We start from the raw sequence: 22,268 nt of genomic DNA on the forward strand, positions 1-22,268 counted from the left end.
ATGTAACCTGGAGTATGTCCTCTCTGGTCCTATAGAGAACGTTTGCTGCTGTTTGATCCTTCTTCTTTTTGACACACTTGTCTCTATAAAAGGGCTAAAGAGAGGAAGCTGCATATGGATTTCATTGGGAGTCCCACCATTTCCACCCTAGAAAAAGATAAGGATAAGAAGTCATATCTGTTCTTAGAAACCTTTCAGTGGGACAAAATTTTGCCCATTAAGTAAACCATGATTTTAAAAACAAGGCCTGCAGGATGCGGTGAGTGTGTGCTAAGAAGACCCTCTTCTCTTACTGGCATAGTAAAGGAGTCAGCCTTAGATTACAGGCAGACCCCCTTGGTTATCTATCCCCCAGAGCTCCCTACTCGATTACAATGTAAGACACATCAGCAGAGCTAAGGTCCAGACTGGCTGGAAAACTGAGATTCTACCTTGAGGCAGAGGTTAGATAATACCTAGATACTGAGTATTTTATTTCCCAGAATAGGAAGAGTGTGTGAAGCCCTGTGAACAGTACCCATCTCTCAGTATGCAGAAATTTTTCTCTAAATTAAAAAATAAAATTCAAGTATGGTATAGTCCAGAGACAGGAGGCATTCCCAAGTTGTCAGAATCCAAAAACAGACATCATAGAGTATTTCTTATTTCCATACACCTTCTAACTTGGTTATACCAAATTTGAACACAAAAATTCTTTCCAAATGCTCAGCATTTAGTTATATTGACAAATAATTCTTCACTATATTCATCCAAATAGACTATCCATTCTTAACCATTTAAAAATAGATTTCAACTGAGGAAGAAGTACAATAAATTTTATATAGTAAATAAACTTTATTTATCTTTTTCTCAGAGATGACACTGCCAATAGTCACAGATTTGCATACAATACAGTTATATACTGCCTATTCACAATTTACAGTAGTGTTTTTTCCTCTGAAAAATATAAGTACAAAAGCTAAGTAAACAATGAGGTACTGCCATTTGGGATTTATTATATGTCATAGCTTAAAGGACAGGTCTTTAGCAAATATTCAACAAATCAACCTGAATAAAATAGTCAATTAAATGCTCTAATTTATCAGAAAAAAATCCACTAAGTTTTACCTCAAAATGTATTGCACAAGTCTTTTTAAAAAATCACCCTAAAAATAAATAGGAAAGGTAAGCAGTTCTTTAAAAAGAATGGAAGAAAGGAATATTATGTAAGCCCATAAAAGCAGGTTAAGTCATTCAAAATTTCTTTTAAACAACAAAAAACTCTTCCCAAGAGAAAACTGAAGAAAAATCAATCACCATTTCTCCACTGATAAAATCTATTTTAAAGGCATCTGCAACGTATCTGTGGGCCAGATTTCTCCTGGTCTTTTGGCTACATGAGGGGCCCTGAATCACAACCTCACTCTCCGAGTAGGAAGTATGGACAGTTTCCAAGCAGCAGTCGCCCAGCAGCGCTCTTCTTCAAGATGAAGATCGAAGCCATGACTGCAAAAGAAAAAGGAAAAGAGAATGAAGAAGGTGGGGGTGGTGGAGGCTTTTAGGTTGACTTTTTGGGAGATTTGTTTATTCAAGTTTAAAATAAAATTCTATTCCATGGTCTAGAGATTGCAGTAAAGAAGCAGAAATAAGGCTGGGTGCAGTGGCTCATGCCTGTAATCCCAGCACTTTGAGAGGCTGAAATAGGAGAATCACTTGAAGCCAGGAGTTCGAGACCAGCCTGGTCAACACAGCAAGACCCCATTCTATTAAAAAAAAAAAAAAAAAAGGAGAAACAGTCTAAATATTAAATCTTAACGGTATCTCCTAAAAATTAACATTCTTGCAATGATGCAAACCAACATATAGTCAGCAATCCTGGAAAATAGCATTTCTAAGTGTAATTTGGAACTGCAACCATTCACCATATATTGAATGCTACCAGGCCATACAGGAACCCAGGAGTAAACATGATGACTTGGCGAATCCTGCAAAGATTGGACTGGAATTAAAGATGAGAGGCTGGACACAGTGACTCACGCCTGTAATCCCAGCACTTTGGGAGGCCAAGGCAGGCAGACCACTTGAGGCCAGGAGTTTGAGACCAGCCTGGCCAACATGGTGAAAACATATCTCTACGAAAAATACAAAAAAAAATTAGCCAGGTGTGCCTGTAATCCCAGCTACTCAGGAGGCTGAGGCAGGAGAATCACTTGAACCTGGGAGGCAGGGGTTGCAGTGAGACAAGATAACACTAGGGCAACGGAGCAAGACTCTAACTCAAAAAAATACAAAAAATAAAGATGAGAAAGAGCTCTTCCCTTTTACCCAGTGTGTTGATTATTCTACATACTGCAATTCTCCCAACATGACACAAGAGAAAAAGATAAAATGGCATTTTGGTGTGAAAATTTATGTCTCATCTGGAATTAAGAAGCTTAATTAAAAAATTAAAAAATACCCTGGGCAACATAGTGAGATCCCATCACTACAAAAAAATAGAAAAATTAGGCAGGCATGATGGTGCATGCTTGTAATCCCAGCTACTCAGGACGCTGAGACAGGAGGATCACTTGAGCCTGGGAAGTCAAGGCTGCAGTGAGCCGTGACTGCACCACTGCACTCCAGCCTGGGTAATACACCAAGACCTTGTCTCAAAAAATTAATTAATTAAAAATGCTGGCTGGGCATGGTGGCTTACACCTATAATCCCAGCACTTTGGGAGGTCAGGGTGGGAGGACTGCTTGAGCCCAGGAGTTCAAGATCAGCCTGGGCAACATGGCAAGACCCTGTAGCTACAAAAAAAATTTTGTTTTTAAATAGCTGGGAGTGGTGGCATGTGCCTGTGGTCCCAGCTACTCAGAAGGCTGAGGTGGGAGGATTTCTTGAGCCCAGGAGGTCAAGGCTGCAGTAAACTGTGTTCATGCCACTGCACTCTAGCCTGGTGTGGCCACATGCTGCAAAAAAAAAAAAAAAAAAACCATGACAAACCCAAAGTCTTCCTCATAATGTTTCTCAAATGAAAATGCTGGCCAGGCATGGTGGCTCATGCCTGTAATACCAACACTTTGGGAGGCCAAGGCGGATGGATCACCTGAGGTCAGGAAGGAGTTCAAGACCAGCCTGGCCAACAAGGTAAAACCCTGTCTCTACTAAAACTACAAAAAATTAGCTGGGTGTGGTGGCAGGCGCCTGTAATCCCAGCTATTGGGGAGGCTAAAGCAGGAGAATCGCTTGAACCAGGGAAGCTGAGGTTGCAGTGAGACAAGATGGCACCACTGCACTCCAGCCGGGGCAACAAAAGTGAAAAGGGAAGAGGGGAGGGGTGGGGGGGAGAGGAGAGGAGGGAAAGGGAGGTGGAGGGGAGGGAAAAGGGGAAGGGGAGGAGGAGGGGAGAGAGGAGGGGAAGGGAGGGCTAAAAGCCAGCAGTCAGATCAATTATGAGTTTAAAATCCCATAAAAGTAAATTACCAAATAAGATTAATAGAGACAAACTTTGTATATATATTTAGTGGATAGGGGGAGTTTAGTCTTCTCAATTTGTAAATGAACACTGTGATTCACTACTCATAATGTACTACTAATAGTATATTATTTATAAAACTAGTTCAACAATCACACGGGTCCTAGGAACCTAAAGAAGACATAAACAAGATCTTCTATTATATGTAAATTCCTTTGTCAGTTACTATTTTGAAGACTTAGCTTGATCTGCTGTGGGAAGCAAAATTCAACATCAGTTTAACAATGCTGCACAATGTCAACGTCATGAAAGACAAAAAGGCTAGGAGAAGTTTTCTAGTTTAAAAGAGACTAGGAAAATATGACCACTAAATGCAATGTGAAATCTCTGAGTGGATCCTGGATTCTAAAATATTATGGAAGACTTATTTAGAAAACTGGAAAAAACTAAATATTATGTAGTAGATATTAGTATTAGCTAATGTTAAACTTCTTGAATGTAATAACTGTACTGTATGTAGGAAAATGTCCTTGTTCTTAAAGATATATGCTAAAGTACTTAGTTCATGTTTACAACTGTCAAATGCTTGCAAGCATGTCTGCAAGTAACTAGCGAATGTTACAAATGAGGAATAATATATATGGAGAGACAACAAGAGTGAGAGCAAGTGAGAAAATCTGGCAAAACATTACCAGGTGAAGGATATGTGGGTGTTCATTGTACTATTTTTGTAAATCTTATGTCTGAAATGTTTCAAAACAAAAGTTGGCATGAACACAGTTCACTGTAGCCTTGACCTCCTGGGCTGAAATGTTTCAAACTGCAAGTTGAGGAGATAACTAATCAATTAATAAAAATGCTGCACAGTATACATTTCCAGTGACAAATGACAGCATTTAACTGCAGTAATATAAAAAGTGCAATGCAGAATTTATAATATTATTTTTAAAAGGAAAACATTAAGACTTAATGGGTTAGCTATAGAATTTAGAATTTTTCAATGTTCACATTTATTATAAAAGTAACCTAATAAAACCATGCACTGTACTGCCAGCCGTTGTAATGTGGATGGCAAGATAATATAGTTCTGTATAATCACTAAGGCAAATCAAATAATACATATCAAAATCAAAAGGAGACTCAAATGTAGACATAAAGGACTTTTAAAGATAAAAGCTTAGAGGCTGAGGGAGGAAGACCACTTGAGCCCAGGAGTTCAAGACCAGCCTAGGCAAGATGGCGAGACCCCGTCATCACAAAATAAAAATAAAAAAACAGACAGGCGACTTAAAGTCCCAGTTACTTGGGAGGCTGAGGTGGGAGAATCCCTTGAGCCCAGGAGTTGAGGAGGCAGTGAACTACGATCACACGACTACACTCCAGCCTGGGTGATGAGGCTCTCTTCAAAAAAAAAAAAGGTAAAATCTAAAAGTTTAAAAGAATAGAGAAACGCTGTATCTTGGCATTTTAAACCTTGATACTATTAGTCGGATATTAACAATCACAGAGAGTGTTTATTTTAATGATAGTGAAGCCCTATTAATTGTGATCTGTTTTTGATTTTGTGAAAATTCTAGCAAAGGCTGAGGTAAAGATGTATACCAAATTTTCAGTGGGTACTAGATCAACCTAATAGCACGAATAATACGTAGAGCTAAGGGGAGAGGGTTTAAATGATGAAGACAGTCACCTGCGTTGAAATGTTTTGTGTGTCTCCATTTCACTGTAATATGTTAATCAGAAAGAATCATATTCAATTAAAGTAGGCTGCCTACGGGTCTCCTTAGGACAAATGTGTTGTCTGTGTTAAACTGTCTGATCTCAGGAAGTAATAAAACTGTATTTTAAAATCAATCTTACTAGTTTTCATTATTTCTGACTAGCTTTGACTCTACTTAGGCTTTACAGTATTTTTAATTCTTATGGAATATACCACTTCACTTTTATCTAGAAAATGATTTTTCATTTCTCTCTCACAGTCATAATTTCAAAGATTATTCTTGGAAAATTAAAAACAAAAGGGAAGTAAGTTACATAAATACTTTTTTGGATTCTTTAACAAAACTTCGAAGAGCAATTTTCAAACTTTCAATTACCATTTAAAGAAATAAAATTTTCTAAAATTATATAACTCCTACCGGTGGTAGTAATTTTTAACTGTTATTGATCTGTATAACAGAATGAACAGAAAATACTTATATTAACCATAGCATAATCATATGTTCATTAAACAAGAGCAAAAGAATTCCAGCAAAATGGTTAGTATCATGCAACACATTTGATTTTTGCACAAAAAACACAAGACATTGTTCTTCACTCACCACATGCTAACTAAGCACAGACTGATGGTTTACTCAGAAGATACCACTGCGAGGTGAAGTAAACTACAAAGCCAGGAAGAAAAAAAGCTTATTGGGTTAGTTTTAAGACTTAATATAACACATAGATTATATGTGTATATGAAGTTCACAGGATTACAGACTGCAGTTAAACTTTTCTCAAATCTCCCCGAATAGAGGGTATACAGGCAAGGAATAAGGAATCTGTAATATCTCCCCCCATATCCTAAGTAAATATAATATGATTTAGCTGAGATTGTACTTGCAAGTTTCATTTAAAGACTTAAGCAACATAATTAAAGGTGTACTGCATATTTTAAGTACATATTTACCAGCTAAATTATGGGGCGATTACTTGCTTTACAAAAAGGATTTCTTTAATAATTCCATGAAAATACACGTTAAAATCTGATTTACATAATCCTAATTTACCCTAAAAAGTTTTTGGGAAAACGATGATGAATTTGAAACACCATGTGTCTATATGTTGAATTCTCATTCCTAATGTGTCAATTTTATCACTGAACAACTCTTGTAATTCAACAATGTATCAGAAACAGTTTCAGATATCGTGACCCAAATTGAAATTTCAATTTAAGAAAACTCAATCTCAAATGTAGGTTTTACTGTGGCAAATCTTAAATAAACTTTATGCCCCATTTTAAGATTGTCATAGTACAAAATGATTAATTACCTTCATGGTGATTTTAAATGGCAGCATTAAAAACAAAGATTGCTTCTAAAATCAAGAATCTTTTATTGGATAGTGTGGCCAACCTTAGGAACATCATTTTATTTCTCTTTCATATTTAATGCAAAGTTAGTAAAAAGCAGCAAACCAAAAGACAAGCTATAAAATAATATGTGCACCACACACAACACAATGAGGTTAAGAACCTATCTGGCAGAAGTATACAAAATTCATGTATATGGATGCTCCCTGTGTCTCTGCTTGTTAAGCGATGAAAATCTTGAAAACAATGTAAGTAAATGGAATGAGCAGGAAACAGGTGAACTAAACTGTAGGACATCCATATAATCATATAACCAGCCACTGAAAAGAATGAGACCAATTTGTAATAAGATGGAATAATATAAAAATATATTAAGTGAAAAAAGCAAGCCACTGCATACTCTAATTCTTATAAAATAAAGTAGGTGATAAAGGAGTAACTATAAATATGTAATTATATGGCTTAGAAAACATGGAGATATTCCCCACGCTGTTCGCAGAGATGATACTGCCAGAGCAGTAGTAGTTTGGAGGCTGAAGATCATGAGGGACTCCCTTTCTAGCTTTCTGGTTGATAATGTTTTTCCCAATGATCACACATTACCTTATTCTAACAATACCAGAATCAAAACCACTCTCAAGATAACAAATGTGTTTCACATGTGCAATATTTTCTACAATATACCAGTTTTATTTTTATGTGTTTCCTGAACCCACCTTGCATGCACCTTCCTAGCCCATACAAAGGGAAAGGGTAAACCTCATGTGGGAATGGAAAACTTTTGTACATAGCAATGCTGAAAAGTTCTGATGATTTTATCAATTTGGAGGAAATTTTGAAAATTCCAACAGAGGAAGAAAATAAGACGTTAATGTAATAGAAGACTGGTCCAGGGCAAGGGCTGATGAAGAACTATATACAACACCAAGGATCAGTGTGAAAGCAAAGCTGAAGGAGAGTCAACAAGAGAGCAATTGAAAAAGATGACTAGAGTGGGCAGAGAACACAAACAAGTCAACTTTTTCCATCGAAGAAGAGAAATTTTCTTTAATGGAGTCATCAAGAAAACAGTGATGCCTGTTTATGTCACTATGTTTTGCTAGCACTCTAAAGAGAAAAATGTTTAAGAAAACTTATAAAGAGGGGTTTCCATATAACAAAGGTATTGCCCAATTACAATTAACTTTCCTAATGAAATTATCTTAAAGAATATAATAATACTCTACTTTAAAAAAAAATGAGGGTGTACTTCCTGGACAGTTTTAGTCAATAAAAACACAAGCAATTAGATAAGCCAAGGTCTTATATATTCACTCTTGCCCATACTGTGATACTCACATATCCAGCTTATTCTGGCCATCTAAACTAACTAAACCATCACAAAATGAAATAGCAAGATATAGTAAACTAAAAATCGAGAGGAGGAAAAAAAGGCTGCTCTAGGAAAAGCAGAGATGTGTGCACTTGATATGTGCATTTCTGTTTTAACTTCTGCCTGCTGTTTAGAAGGCAATTCTTCTTCCCACTTGAAACAAATCTAAAACAAAATTTTATACTATACAAGGAAAGAAACCTTAGAGATAGTACAATCCAACAATCTCATTTTACCAATGAGGGTCAAAAATATGAAAATGGTTTGCTCTAAATCATACAGCAATCAAGCTGTTGAGATCTAGGCTCTCACCCCAGCAATACTGCATGTGGCTGACACTCTAAGGTACTGAACCTGGAGATGGGGGCATTTTGTGGGCTGGTGTCATCATGTGACTTGATTCTCCTACTAAGGTCTTTAATGGTTTTTCTTATATACGGTAATGATTAATTTACCTTTCCAGTCTCTTTTTCCAGAAAAAACTAGTTCTACACATTGCTATAAGGAGGCTAAATAATCGTCGCCACCACCCATACATTATAACTCAGCACAGGCAACTGTACTCTGGTTCTCTGAAAATCCTAACAAGATTAAGTTAATCTTGTGAAGAAAAGAAGCTCCAAGAATTGCCTGAGTCTCCATAGCAAGTCAACAAAGGGCTAAGATTCATTCTCTATACACCAAGACCGTCAAATAAACCAGACTATAATTATGCTCTATAATTAAACCTTACTTAACAGAGAGTGACTTCTCATCTATAAAATCTACTCTTGAGATTAGGGTAAACTCTGGAAACAGTAATAACTTGTATCCTGTAATGAGGTTTTTTAAATGAAGAGTATAAAACTCACTGAAGAGAGGGAAGTATAGTAAAGACGAGATATATTGAAAAGTACCTCACCAGTAGTCATGGAAAGCTTTTGATCAGTGCCACAAAGTAAACATATAATCACCATGGTCAAAAAGCAAAGTTTTTGGAATGTATTCCTCTGATAATACTCAATAAATAACACAAAACTAACATGGGCTGCACACTGTCAACATAAAGTGCAACCATACTCTTACAAGCATCCCAAATATTAATTTGACAGAGGAAGCAGCTCTGCAACATGTTTGAGGTTTGTTTTGGTTTTCTTATACCAGCTTTTCAGCCCTTAGGCAAAAATAACAAAACACTTAGGGTTGCTGATTTTTAATAGAAGTGAAACCATAGCTGCACATTTATAAAAACTTATAGAAAAGATCCATTTGAAGCACACATTAAAATTAATGTGATTAAATCATTTAAAAATAATTATTAAAGAATTCCTAAATTTTTGTTTTCTATACATTTCATCATGTGCACTTTCTACTGGAAAAAGAGAAATCATTGTTCATGCCTGTGTTTTGTTCTAATGAGCTACAGCTCAATGAACAGTGGTATGAAATTGGCTGAAATGTCTTCAAAAGGCTTGTTCAAAGACAGTGATTCTTATTGCTCATTTTATGAATGATGGCAATTTCTGACAAAGGTAACTCTCGCTTCAACTTTCTACTCGTGAAACAATCATGAGTCACATTATCAAGTATCAAGAATCTCCTTAAACTGACAAAAGTTGACTCAAATTGATTAATTTATATCATGTCATATTTTGGAGCCTTCCTCATTTTAAGTTCATCATAAAATTCCACAGTTCCTAAGCATCTTTTTTATTGTTTGAATAATATTACTTCGGCATATCTTTTTATTCATGTATGAATGGATGAACAGATATTACCCCTTCCTCCTAAAATTAAAAGTTTCACAAGGTCAGCAACCAATGTCTTCCATATCTTCTATTTTCCTATATTTCCCGTAACAATTAGAAGAGTCGATGACTGTTGACTGAACTTATTCATTAAGCAAAATATAATGAAGGATGAGACTTTGCTTAAAGGAGTAGTAGAAAAGTAGAACATTCTATCTGGGCAGGTCAGCCTCTGGGATAAAGGAAGATTCTTTCAGGAAGGATAAGTCAGCCACCATTTCATCCCTCCCTAGAATGAACACCACTGTAAGTCAGGGAGAAACAGTCTGTTTTTCAAAGACTTTTTTCTTAAGTTAAACTTAACAAAAAGAAACCTTTTTGTCAGCTTTAAAAGAGTTTTACTGATTCACTATATATATTTACCAATTCAATTTTTCATCAAAGCAAATCAACCAAAGACTGCATGTGTATATGGAACGAAGGGGAATGTTTCCTATCACATTTGCTAAAGCAGTGACTTAGGATAAGTCTACACTATACACCAAATTCTGAGAAAATGCAGGAAAAGCACAGTGTGCCATATTCCAATATCAACATGATTAAGTGGCTATGGGAGAAGGAATAAAGGTAACTAAATAAAAGCCCTTTCATATCATTTAAAAATCTTTTCTTAAATTGGACCATAATGACAAAATTCTGTCAATAGGCTCAAACTGCATTAGAAATTTTTATCTTCACAAAGACAGTTATTTTACTCAGTAAAGGAAAAATTTCTACTCTGAATAAGGTATATACTTGTAGAATTGTATGTTCATTATAATTTAAAACAGCATTCTCTCTATAGATGAATGGTATATATTATAGTGACATATCTCTTTATCAAAAATATTTATAACCAGAAATAACTAGAGCAATTCTTTTCAGGCTAATAAATACCAGGGAGTGGTGGTGGAGGGATTTTTACAAAAAACAATTAAATGCTAACCAAAATACTAGCAATTGCCTCAGAAAATAGACAATAAGTATATAATATAATACAACATACAATGAAGCATTGGGACAAAGGTCAGGGAATGCTAGGATAAACACAGAGAAGGCCAAAAAGTGGTCAGAATGTGCCTGAGACACTGGGATCCCTTCAGGGCTGACCTTGTGCAGAGGGTCAAAGGAACTTCATAAAAGGCTGTAACTGCAAGAGGTATTATTTAGCCAGGAAAGGAAAACACCCACATCTAGGACAGCCAGATTTCTGGTTGAGTTATATGAGTTAGAACCAGAACAAACCAGAACAAATAGGTGATCATGTAGAGAAGGAGATTTGGGTCCACAAGAATCAATAACTTTTCTAAGAAAACAATCTAGGATACAATGAGATGCTTTGGGACTTACTGACTTAGGGCTCTTTATTGGAGATGCTCAGACACACGCTAACCCACCATGAAGGAAAAGATGTTGGCTTGCTTTAGTGAGGAGGGAGAGAAGAAAAGCAGCACTGGAATCATGAAATAGGTAGAGAGACTGGGAGGAACAGGGTATTCATGGAGGGTTCCTCGGGATATCAACACAAGGAAAGGAAACAGAAAGAGAGTTGAAGGCAGGACCCAAACTTTTCAAGTTTCATACTCTGCCTAAAGTGGGTCTTATTAAATTACTGGCCCAGGGCAAAAATAAGTTTAGGATGGAGAATTTTGCATAATTTACAAAGTGTGTGTATCTTTCATTTTTCAATTATACTTGACTTCACACTATGTTTTTAAAAATAATTCAGGCCAGGTGCGGTGGCTCACGCCTGTAATCCCAGCACCTTGGGAAGCCGAAGCGGGTGGATCACGAGGTCAGGAGATCGATACCATTCTGACCAACATGGTGAAACCCCGTCTCTACCAAAAATACAAAAAATTAGCCAGGCATGGTGGTGCGTGCCTGTAGTCTCAGCTACTCAGGAGGCTAAGGCAGGAGAATCACTTGAACCCAGGAGGCGGAGATTGCAGTGAGCCGAGTTGGCACCACTACACTCCAGCCTGACAACAGAGCGAGACTCCATCTCAAAAAATAAATAAATAAATGAAAATAAAAATTTAAAAAATAAAAATAATTCAGCAGTTTATCTGATTTCCCCTGTAAGATATCAAAAGCTCAAGAATGCTTAAATCCTTTGACCCAGAATTAATATATTTGGAAATCAACTGGAATGCAATATAAGGGCTGTAATATATAAAACATCTAACACCATGATACAATTTGGTTTCAAAAAAATTATTACTAGATATATGAGAACAAATATCTTTTCCATCCTTTCCATAAACAGCCCAAATTCTGGAAATCCCATATAGTATATATGGGTGTCAACCTCTTAGATTAAATTAGACTATTTAATTAGACTGTTAAATTAGGCTATTAAATTAGACTGCTCCTTTCCTTGAGGGCATCCATTCTCATTTACCCTTGGTTAAATTTCTAGTGTAAATTCACTCTCATTTTTCAGGCTGTGAAAAATTTGAAATCTTAAAATGTATTTTACTAACTCAAAAATCCTTATAAATGAGACAGAATATAAATAGATGGGATATGATCTTCTATCTAGAGGCTACTTCTAGAACTTACCATTAGCCGAGCATCTTCTCTTTCCAAAATTTTCTGAGTCTGATCATCAGGGAATTTCAGTACAGTGGTTATAACTTTTGCCATGGTCTACAAGAAAAACAAGAGATGATCAATAACAGACAGGGGAGCACATCAAGTCTCAACCCATTTTGACATGTTCTGCTGGTGGGATTCTTTAGCGCTCTCAATGAAAGCCACGAGCAAAGAAGTATGATGTGAAGGTATCAGTCAAGGAAGTAACACCCAACACTAGAATTTCAATTTAAAAGAACTCCTTACGATGTCTAGATTCATATTATTTTAATGAGACACATTTATAATAGCATGAAGCTATATAAAATTCTAATGCTCTTGGCCCCTTTATTAAAATAAAACTTTACTACATATTCATTTTAAAAGGCTTATTTGCAGAAATCTATCTATAAGCAAGTGATGTATTGCCAAAACATATGCTCTAAATAACCAGATTTTAAATACCCCCCATGTTCAGCTTTAACTAAATCACATCATATATCTCATAAACACGGCTACTGCATGAACATGAACATGCTCAGTAGGTATTTTTCAAGACATGCAGCACATCAACCTAATAGAAATACAAATTACATTTTAAATAAACACAAGATGCTTTATTTGGTAGAAAACATGATGAATCAAAACATTACACATGGTGGCTTGCAAAACAAGATCATAAATTGTGCAGATCTAAATAAATATACCGTAAGTCAGACTGTCACCCATAAGCTCCTTGAAAATTCTCCTCAAAGGTTGAAACTCCCTATTTTGTATCAAGATGAGATGTTTTGAGGGAGACAGAGAGGAAAGAACATACCACATATGAAATAAGTAGGATAACAACTTCAGTGCTTACATACAAACTCAGATGGTAGTACTCTCCTTAAGATTCCTACAGTAGATGGGAGGGTAGCCCAGAAAACTGGCTCTAACATTCCCTGTTCATAGTTACATAGACTTTGGGTATGGGGAAGGGAAAAGGGTGGAAGTGATCTGGGAAGGTCATTATGGAAAAGATAATATAGTTAAACAAAAATTTTGGAGACTCATGTCATTAGGAAAAAAAGGATAATAATTATTTCCAGGAAGGAAAGGAACTAATTTTTTTAAAGCTCCTATTATATACTAAGTGTAGGCAAGACACTTTACATATTGCTAATAACTTATTTCTACTAAGACATCAACTAATACTATTCTTCATTCACAAATCCCACACATGGCAAGATTTTAGTTTCAGACCTCTTCTTCCTTTTCCCTTTTATCTTCTGACATTTTGGTAATAAAAAAATATCAGTGCAGTCAGTTGTGGTGCTTAAACCTGCAATCTCAACACTTTGGGAGGCTGAAGTGGGAGGATGGCTTGAGGCCTGAAGTTTGAGACTAGTCTGGGAAACACAGTGAGACCCCATCTCTACAAAAAATTTTAAGTATTAGCCAGGTATTATGGCTCATGTCTGTATTACTAGCTACTTGGGAGAGGTGGGAGAACTGCTTGAGCCCAGGAATTTGAGGTTGCAGTGAACTATGATAGCACCACTGCATGCCAGCCCAGGTGACAGAGACCCTGTATTAAAAAGTACAAGACAACAACAAATATCTATATATTTAAGACAACTCAGTACTTGGAAAATTCCAAAGGCATTTTACAAAAACCCTCATCACTTCAACTGTATTGCTTAGACAGAACAAAATCTTGTGTGTTAAGCCAAAATCTAGAAACCAAGAACAGGCATACCTCGTTATACTACACTTCGCGTCATTGGGCTTCACCGAAACTGCTTTTTGGTTTTTGTTTTTTTTACAAATTGAAGGTGTACGGGAATCTTCTGTCAAGAGAGTCTATTGGTGCCATTTTTCTAGCATGTGATCATTTTATATCTCTGTCACATTTTGATAACATTTGCAGTATTTGAAACCTTGTCATTATTATGGTATCTGCTATTGCACTCTGTGATCTTCGACGTTATGATGGTCACTGTGTTGGGGCACCACACACCATGCCCATGTAAGACAGCGGATTTAATCCAAAAATACTGCTTGTGTTCTTAATGTTCCACTGACCAGTTGAGCCCCCATCTCTTTCCCTTTCCTAGGGCTTCTCTATTCCTTGGGTCACAATAATATTGAAATTAGGCCAATAAATAACCCTACAGTGGTCTGTAAGTATTCAAGTAATAGGAAGAGTTGCATGCCTCTCGCTCTGAATCAAAAGCTAGAAATGATTAAGCTTAGTGAGAAAGGCATTTTGACAGCCCAGAGAGCCTGAAGGCTAGGCCTCGTATGCCAGTTAGCCAAGTTGTAAATGTAAAAGAAAAGTTCTTGAAGGAAATTAAAAGTGCTACTCCAGTGAACCCATAAGTCAGAATGAAATAGCCTTATTTCATGTAGTGGTCTGGATTGAAGTTTGGAGAAAGTTTTAGTGGTCTAAAGAACAAACCAGCCATAATATTCTCTCAGTCAAACTCTAATCCAGAGCAAGGCCTTAACTCCCTTCAATTCCATGAAGGCTGAGGGAAGTGAGAAAGTAGTAGAAGAAAAGTTTAAAGCTAAAAATGATTGGTTCCTGAGATTTAAGGACAGAAGACATCTCCATACCATAAAAGTGCTAGGGAAAGCAGTGATATGGTTTGGCTGTGTCCCCACCCAAATCTCATCTTGAATTGTAGTTTCCATAATCCTCACGTTATGGGAATAATCCAGTGAGAGGTAACTGAATCATGGGCACAGTTACCCCCATGCTCCTGTTCTTGTGATAGTGAGTGAATTCTCAGAAGATCTGATGGTTTTATAAGGAGCTGTTCTCCCCTCTGCTCAGCACTTCTTTCTGCTGTCCTATGAAGGAGGATATGTTTACATCCCCTTCCACCATGACTGTAAGTTTCATGAGGCCTTCCCCAGCCCTGCAGAAGTGTGAGTCAATTAAACCTCTTACCTTTATAAATTACCCATTCTCAAGTATGTCTTTATTAGCAGCATGAGAACAGACCAAATAAGCAGTAAGTGCTGATGGAGAAGGTACAGCAAATTATCCAGAAGATCTAGCTAAGATAACTGATGAAGATGGCTACACTAAACAACAGATTTTCAGTGTAGATGAAACAGCCTTCTATTTGAAGAAAATGCCATCTAAAACTTTCACAGCTAGAGGGGAGAAGTTCAAAAGCTTCCAAACTTTAATACATATGCTAGCTCTCTCATTAGGGGCTAGTGCAGCCTGTGATTTTGAGTTGAAGGCAATCCTCATTTACCATTCCAAAAATCCCAGGGCCCTTCAGAATTATGCTAACTCTACTCCACCTGTGCTCTAGAAATGAAATAAGGCCTACATGACAGCACACCTGTTTACAGCATGGTTTACTGAATATTTGAAGCCCACTGTTGAGACCTACTGCTTAGAAAAAAATTATTCCTTTCAATTATGACTGCCCATTGACAATGCACCTGGTCACCCAGAAGCTCTGACGGAGATGTGCAAGATTAAATTGTTTCAAGCCTGCTAACACAACACCCATTTTGCAGCCCATGGATCAAGAAGTAATTCTGACTTTCAAGTTTTCTTATTTAAGGAATGTATTTCATAAGGCTATAGCAGCCACAGGTAACAGTTTCTCTGACGACTGTGGGCAAGGCGAAGAACTTCTGGAAAGGATTCACTGTTCTACATGCCATTAAGAACATTCATGATTCATAAGAAGAGATCAAAATGTCAATAGAAGTTTGGAAGAAGATTCCAACTTTCATGGATGACTTGGAGGGATTCAAGACTTTAATGGAAAAAGTCGCTGCAGATATAGTGGAAACAGCAAGAGAACAAGAATTAGCAGTGGAGTCTGAAAACATGACTGAATTGCTGCAATCTTATGACAAAACTCTAATGGATGAGGAGTTGCTTCTTGTGGATGAACAAAGAATTGGCTTCTTGAGATGGAATCTACTCCTGGTGAAGATGCTGTGAACATTGTTGAAATGACATCAAAGGATTTAGAATATTAAATAAACTTAGTTGAGAAAGCCACAGCAGAGTTTGAGGAAACTAACTGCAATTTCGAAAGAACTTCTATGGTGGGTAAAATGTTACCAAACATGCTCATGAAAGGAAGTGTCAGGCCAGGTACAGTGGCTCATGCCTATAATCTCAGCGCTTTGGGAGCCCTAGGCAGGCAGATCACGAGGTCAGGAGTTTGTGGCCAGCCTGACCAACATGGAGAAACCCAGTCTCTCCTAAAAACAAAATTAGCTGGGTGTGGTGGTGGGTGTCTGTAACCCCAGCTACTCGGAGGCTGAGGCAGGAGAATCACTTGAACTCGGGAGGCAGAGGCTGTGGTGAGCCAAGATCTTGCCATTGCACTCCAGCCTCGGAAACAAGAACGAAACTGAGTCTCCAAAAAAAAAAAAAAAGAGAGAAAGAAAGAAAGAGACAGAGAGAGAGAGAGAAAGAAGAAAGAAAAAGAAAGGAAGGAAGGAAGAGAGGGAGGGAGGGAGGGAAGAAAGAAAGGAAGGAAGTGTCAGTTGATGTGGCAAATGCCATTGTTGTCTTAGGAAAGTACCACGGACACCCCAACCTTCAGCAACCACCACTCTGATCAGTCAAGAGCCATCAACATCGAGGTAATATCCTCCATTAGCAAAAATATTATGACTGGAGGCTCAGATGTATGTTACCATTTTTTAGCAATATTTTTAAATTAAGGTATATATTTTTTGAGACAAAATGTCTATTCAACACTTAACAGGCTACAGTATGGTATAAATGTAACTTTATATGCACTGGGAAACCAAAATAATTTGTGTGATTTGCTTTATTGTGATATTCCTTTTATTGCAGTGGCCTAGAACTGAATCCACAATACCTCCGAGGTATGCCTATAACTATGTGGCATGAAATGGCAAGAGAAGTATGAAGTAGTAACCATTTCAGTATTTTCCTTTTAATAGCACCCTGAAGCAGTTTCTGGTATAATATCTGCAAAGGTTTTTTTAGAAGTACCAAAAAATCTAAAATTCAAGGATTCACAATTATAGGAAGCATTTATCTAATATCAACACCATATAAGGCTCCAAGTACCAAAAAGTTCATTTATATTTAGGATGAAACAACATATACATGCATGCACAAGCATGTTTGGGGAAAAAAAAAAGCCGTGGCTAGGTGTCTCTTCATATTTCTAGACAACATGAAATGGTAAACCCACCTCTAAATTCATCAGTGATCCAGAATCTGCAGCTCATTACCCAGTAAAGACTTAAAGCTTGTCCCTGGCTTGCCAGGAAACACTTTAATGAAGAAGCCCAGGCTCTTTGCCACACTTTGGAAAAGATATCACACTGTCTACTCTACATATAATATCCTCAGGCCCTGGGAAGTAAGGAAAAGTTCAAATGAGCCACCTGATTTAGAAGTGACCTCTCCTGCCAGGTAATCTTTAGGGAGAGGCATCTTCAATAAAGCTTAGGATGAGAAACACTTTATGTTGAAAAGGAGAACAGGCTGAATTTCAGGTTCAATATTAGCATGGAGGATCAAAACCCAAGAAAAAATATATGGACAGGAGGAAGGAAGGAAGGGAACTTACTCAACTCGAAACTACAGGAAAGTATGTGCTATATACGGTCTTCTTTTACAAGTCATCTGCCTCATAAAATAAAGAACACTGTGTACAAAAGCAGATGAAGAAACACAGGTGAGAAGACATATGAAGCCTGCTAGACAAGAAACAACTGCAGATGGTAATCAAATCACAAAGGGCACAACATACTCTGACTTATTCTAAAACCGCAACCTGGTCTCCATTTCAGTTTTTTTGTTAATGTATAGAAGTTGAACAAACCCACAAAAGATGTGACTAAAAACAGCTCTGACGTTGTCAATCCCTACTTAAAACTTTTCAGGGATACCCCTTCCCAATACCTACAGGTAAATCTCTGAAAACATTCAAGGCCCTGCACACTCTGTGCAGTCTTAAGTGAAATCACCTCCCCTTCATAAATCCAGTGTTTTAGTTGGAAATGAACTCATACTCAATTTCCTGCCTGGAACCTTCTGTCCCAGCTACCCCTGCCACCATCTGGGCTCATCTATCAAAATCTAACATCCCCCATTAAATCCCAGTATACATACCACCTTCTCCATGATGTTGTACTTGATCTTCCCACAAATAAATATGAGGACTCTGTTTCTCTCTTACAGCACTACCTACATACAGCATCATACTATGGTTAGGTGAGAACAGTTCCCTTCCTTACTGCATGGTCAACGCCTTAAAGTTAGAGATGTTATCAAATTTCATCTTTTTATCCACCACGGTGATAAAGAGCCATGCTCAGTAAATGTGCAGCAACTTAAAACTGAATGCCTGCTACCGATTTCCCATTTACCTGTAAAATGTAATGGCAGAATGATAGACTACTCTTCATTTTTAGAGCCAGAAAAAGAGAATCAATGCTGAAGATAAAGAGGAGAGTCAGCACTACTGCTTCACACAAATTCCCAGCCAGCTTATTAGATGGGGCTACCTGTGCCATGGACGTCCCTTTCAGCTACTTCCCAGGTCACACTCGTAAGATTAACTGCAGAACCCTGAAGCACAAGCTTACACTTGGCTGTACTGGTGCTGCCCCATAAGCCTCTTATGCTTATGCTTATGTTTATGCTTATGCTAGGTCTTTCTTCAGGGTAGTTAAGCTCTGTAGCTATCTCATCGCAGAGACATTCATAACCTTTGGAAGAACTGGTTGAGGCAGTCTGTCTCTTCATTCCACAGATCAAGAGAAAGCTAAACAAATTATTTAGCAACAACCCTTGCATCATAGCTTTAGATTCACTTATGAACCAAGGTAGCTAAAGTTCTGAGAAGCTTTTTGTTTTTTAAAGATATGCCTCTCCTCCCACCCCCAATACAATAACAAGGTAACTTTATCTATCCCACCTCAAATACCCCCCACAGGGATATAATATACCCTGTATTTGAGGTAAGATAGATTATGTCCCATAAGGACATGAGAGAAAACTGTATTTCATTAGTTTTGTTTTTAAAAGATAAGAAGAATATTAGTTTTAGCTATCCTTGAACTTTTTGAAAAATGGCATTGAGAAAAAAAAAGACACTGAATTGGAGTGATTTAGTATCTCCCTTCTGTGATAAATGTTCACAATATTAGGTATTACTTTAATTTGAAGACTAGTTGATATAATGAAATGTGATTTCTAAAGATATTAAGGATTCAAATGACTTCTAACCCACTCCTGGTATTTAGCTGAATCTCCAATCTATACATTTATAATATTCTTTTAAGATATTTCCATTTAAAATATTCACTTTTTAGGTTTTAAATATATTTGCCAAATCAGTGCTTGAACCTGCTTAGCATCCTATGACTCAGCAACTCTCACACACCCATACTTTAAAACACTGATTGCTTCAGAGCACAGAAAGTTCATTATCCCACTCTCAGCCAAGGCACACAGACAATTAAAATTCCATTAAGGTACAAAATGTCAAAAAAAAAAAAAACTGCTTTAAATGAAACATTTTGTTTGAGGAAAGGCTCATGAATTTCCCTAAAAGCATTTAATTCAATTCAATATATATTTACCAAATATCCAAAAGGGCTCTTTTAAAAACACTGCAAGGATACAAATAAGAATAAGACAAGACTCTACATTTAAGAACCCTACAATAAATGCAACATTCTAGAAAACAAATTAGCCAAGCATTATTACTTACATGGGGTAATTTTTAAATGATCAGTATTCCACAGGTGTAGAAATGATTTTCTGACAGAAACTAAAGTACGATCTTTCTAAATCTCTCTAGGCAGCCATTCTTAATTATGACTATTTCCAATATTACCCATTATATCCTAAAGTCTCCTTGAAAATGAATTCTAGTCTTCTAACTTAAAGATATGAAGAAGAAAAATAGCCACATGGTTCACAAATTATTCTTATGTTAATGAAATTGTAATGTTAGTGTTCAGTGTTACCCAACAGTATTTTAAAAATTAATATTTTATAAATGTAACAAATATAAGCAAGATCCACCAATTCACTTTTGTAAACTAAGAGCAATAAAATAATTATCTATTGCCAACTATTAGCATGTCTGATTTGCTAATAGTAAACATAAGGCATTTATATGTGTATTAAAAGTGGACACAACGTATTTCTTTTAAAATTAAACCACACACCGAATCACGACACGTGACTTATACCTTAGTCTCACGACCCATCATATACTCAAAAAGCACTTTTCGCAAATACTCAAACTCGGTAGGTTCTCCAAAGAGTGATACATCAGTATGATACAAATTTCCACCTGCCAAATAAAAAACAGATCAAATTGTAAGGACAAACCCAGGTAAACTACTTATTACTGATAAAAATTGATTTAAAAAACAACCAGTGGAACAAACAGAGGCATTACTTTTATATAGGCACACTAAACATTCCAATTACTATTTTAGGCTTGGAAGAGAAAATAGGAATTCCTATAACAATTTTATTTCTCACATCTTTTTCTCTTCCTCCTCTTTCTTCCAGCCTTTTATTGTAATTGTTCATTACTTTGGGTTTAGAATTTAAATAACCATTTGTGTTCAGTGAAAACAAATAAAACTGTGTTATGTGTCAGTTACACAGACCTAACGAGCAAAATCTTAACAAGTCAGATAATACAAAGTATTGGTGAGGATGTGAAACGATGGAGACTCTTGTCCACAGGAGGAATCTGATAACAAGCACTATATATGACAATTTGGCATTGCTTTTAAAACCCTGTATCATAGAAAACAAGCATATTATATGACACAGAAATTCAATTATTCGCAATATAACGTAGAGAAACACTTCACATGTACAGTAGGAGTCAATGTTTATTTACACTGTTTATAAAACAAAACTGCAACAACTCAAATGTCCACCAACAGAATATGCTGTAACATAAAGATATAATGTATTATTATTAAATTCAGCATTGAAAATGGTCAAATTATAGCTTCACACATCAGAATGAATCTCAAAATGATAATGTTGGATAAAAAAAACCAAAGTTACATAGAACACATACAGTATGATGTCATTTCTATACAGCCCAAAACATGTAAAACATTAATATCAATTTTTTTAAAGGAACTAGTTATGTTGTAATATAATAACAGCAGTTACTGTTGGGAAACAAGAGAGATATAAGAACTACAGAGCAGCACAAGAAGCCTGAAAAGAAATGGCTTTAACTTGAAGACTAGTTGCTCTGGATGGTGGATTCTGAAGTGTTAAATAGCCTCCATACATTAAATTTACATTACATGTACCATATGTTTGGAATACTTTTTAAGTGTATACTTTTAGAAGACTCCACTCACTCAAATTGTACTTTGCAATTATAGAGTTCTAAGAACTAAATGATAATAATACATTATTTCCTCTTTGTAATATATCTTTATATATATATTGTACTTAAGTGTTTTATTCCTCTACAACTATACAAAATGCAGAACTTTTCAGAAAATAAGTAATTTTATTAAACACGCAGGTTACTTTCTTTTTGAGATGGAGTCTTGCTCTGTTGCCCAGGCTGGAGTGCAGTGGCGTGATCTCAGCTCACTGCAACCTCTGCCTTTCAGGTTCAAGCAATTCTCCTGCCTCAGCCTCCCAAGTAGCTGGGATTACAGGCACGCAAAACCACACCTGGCTAATTTTTGTATTTTTAATAGAGATGGGGTTTTACCATGTTGGTCAGGCTCAAATTCCTGACCTTGTGATCCACCTGCCTCAGCCTCCCAAAGTGCTTGGATTACGGCTGTAAGCCACCGCGCCCAGCCAGATTACTTTTTTTATAGCTATTTTCCGGGAAAGGGAGTTAATATTACTTTTCAATATTTGTGTCTCTTCTTGACTTCTCCCAAACAGTGGTACAAAAGACTTTTTAGCTTTTATTTCTGGTTTTAAGCAATTATGAGTGGAAACTAGTTACTGTTCACATGAAGAGGCTTTCTAAATTGTCTACTCATTGCCTCTAATGGGCCTTTCCAAATAACTT

The 22,268-nt window shown here is 36.6% G+C and overlaps 1 protein-coding gene across 5 annotated transcripts in view; it reads right to left on the reverse strand.

Annotated features, from left to right (window-relative positions):
* Positions 1-814: 814 nt before the first annotated feature.
* GOLGA4 (golgin A4) overlaps positions 815-22,268 on the reverse strand; it is a 116,500-nt gene continuing 95,046 nt past the window's right edge. For 4 of the 5 annotated variants that reach the window (XM_017508449.2, XM_017508445.2, XM_017508448.2 and 1 more), the window contains 4 exons: positions 20,443-20,546; positions 12,217-12,303; positions 5,762-5,824; positions 815-1,485 (listed from right to left, as the gene is read on the reverse strand). In XM_017508449.2, coding sequence (XP_017363938.1) covers positions 5,795-5,824; positions 12,217-12,303; positions 20,443-20,546 — 221 coding nt within the window. In that variant the 3' untranslated portion in view covers positions 815-1,485; positions 5,762-5,794. The remainder of the gene's footprint in view (positions 1,486-5,761; positions 5,825-12,216; positions 12,304-20,442; positions 20,547-22,268) is intronic. The other variant, XM_017508446.2, reaches the window with a different exon arrangement.

The sequence above is a fragment of the Cebus imitator genome, unplaced genomic scaffold (assembly GCF_001604975.1).
Source record: "Cebus imitator isolate Cc_AM_T3 unplaced genomic scaffold, Cebus_imitator-1.0 Scaffold391, whole genome shotgun sequence".
Classification (NCBI taxonomy): Eukaryota; Metazoa; Chordata; class Mammalia; order Primates; family Cebidae; genus Cebus; species Cebus imitator.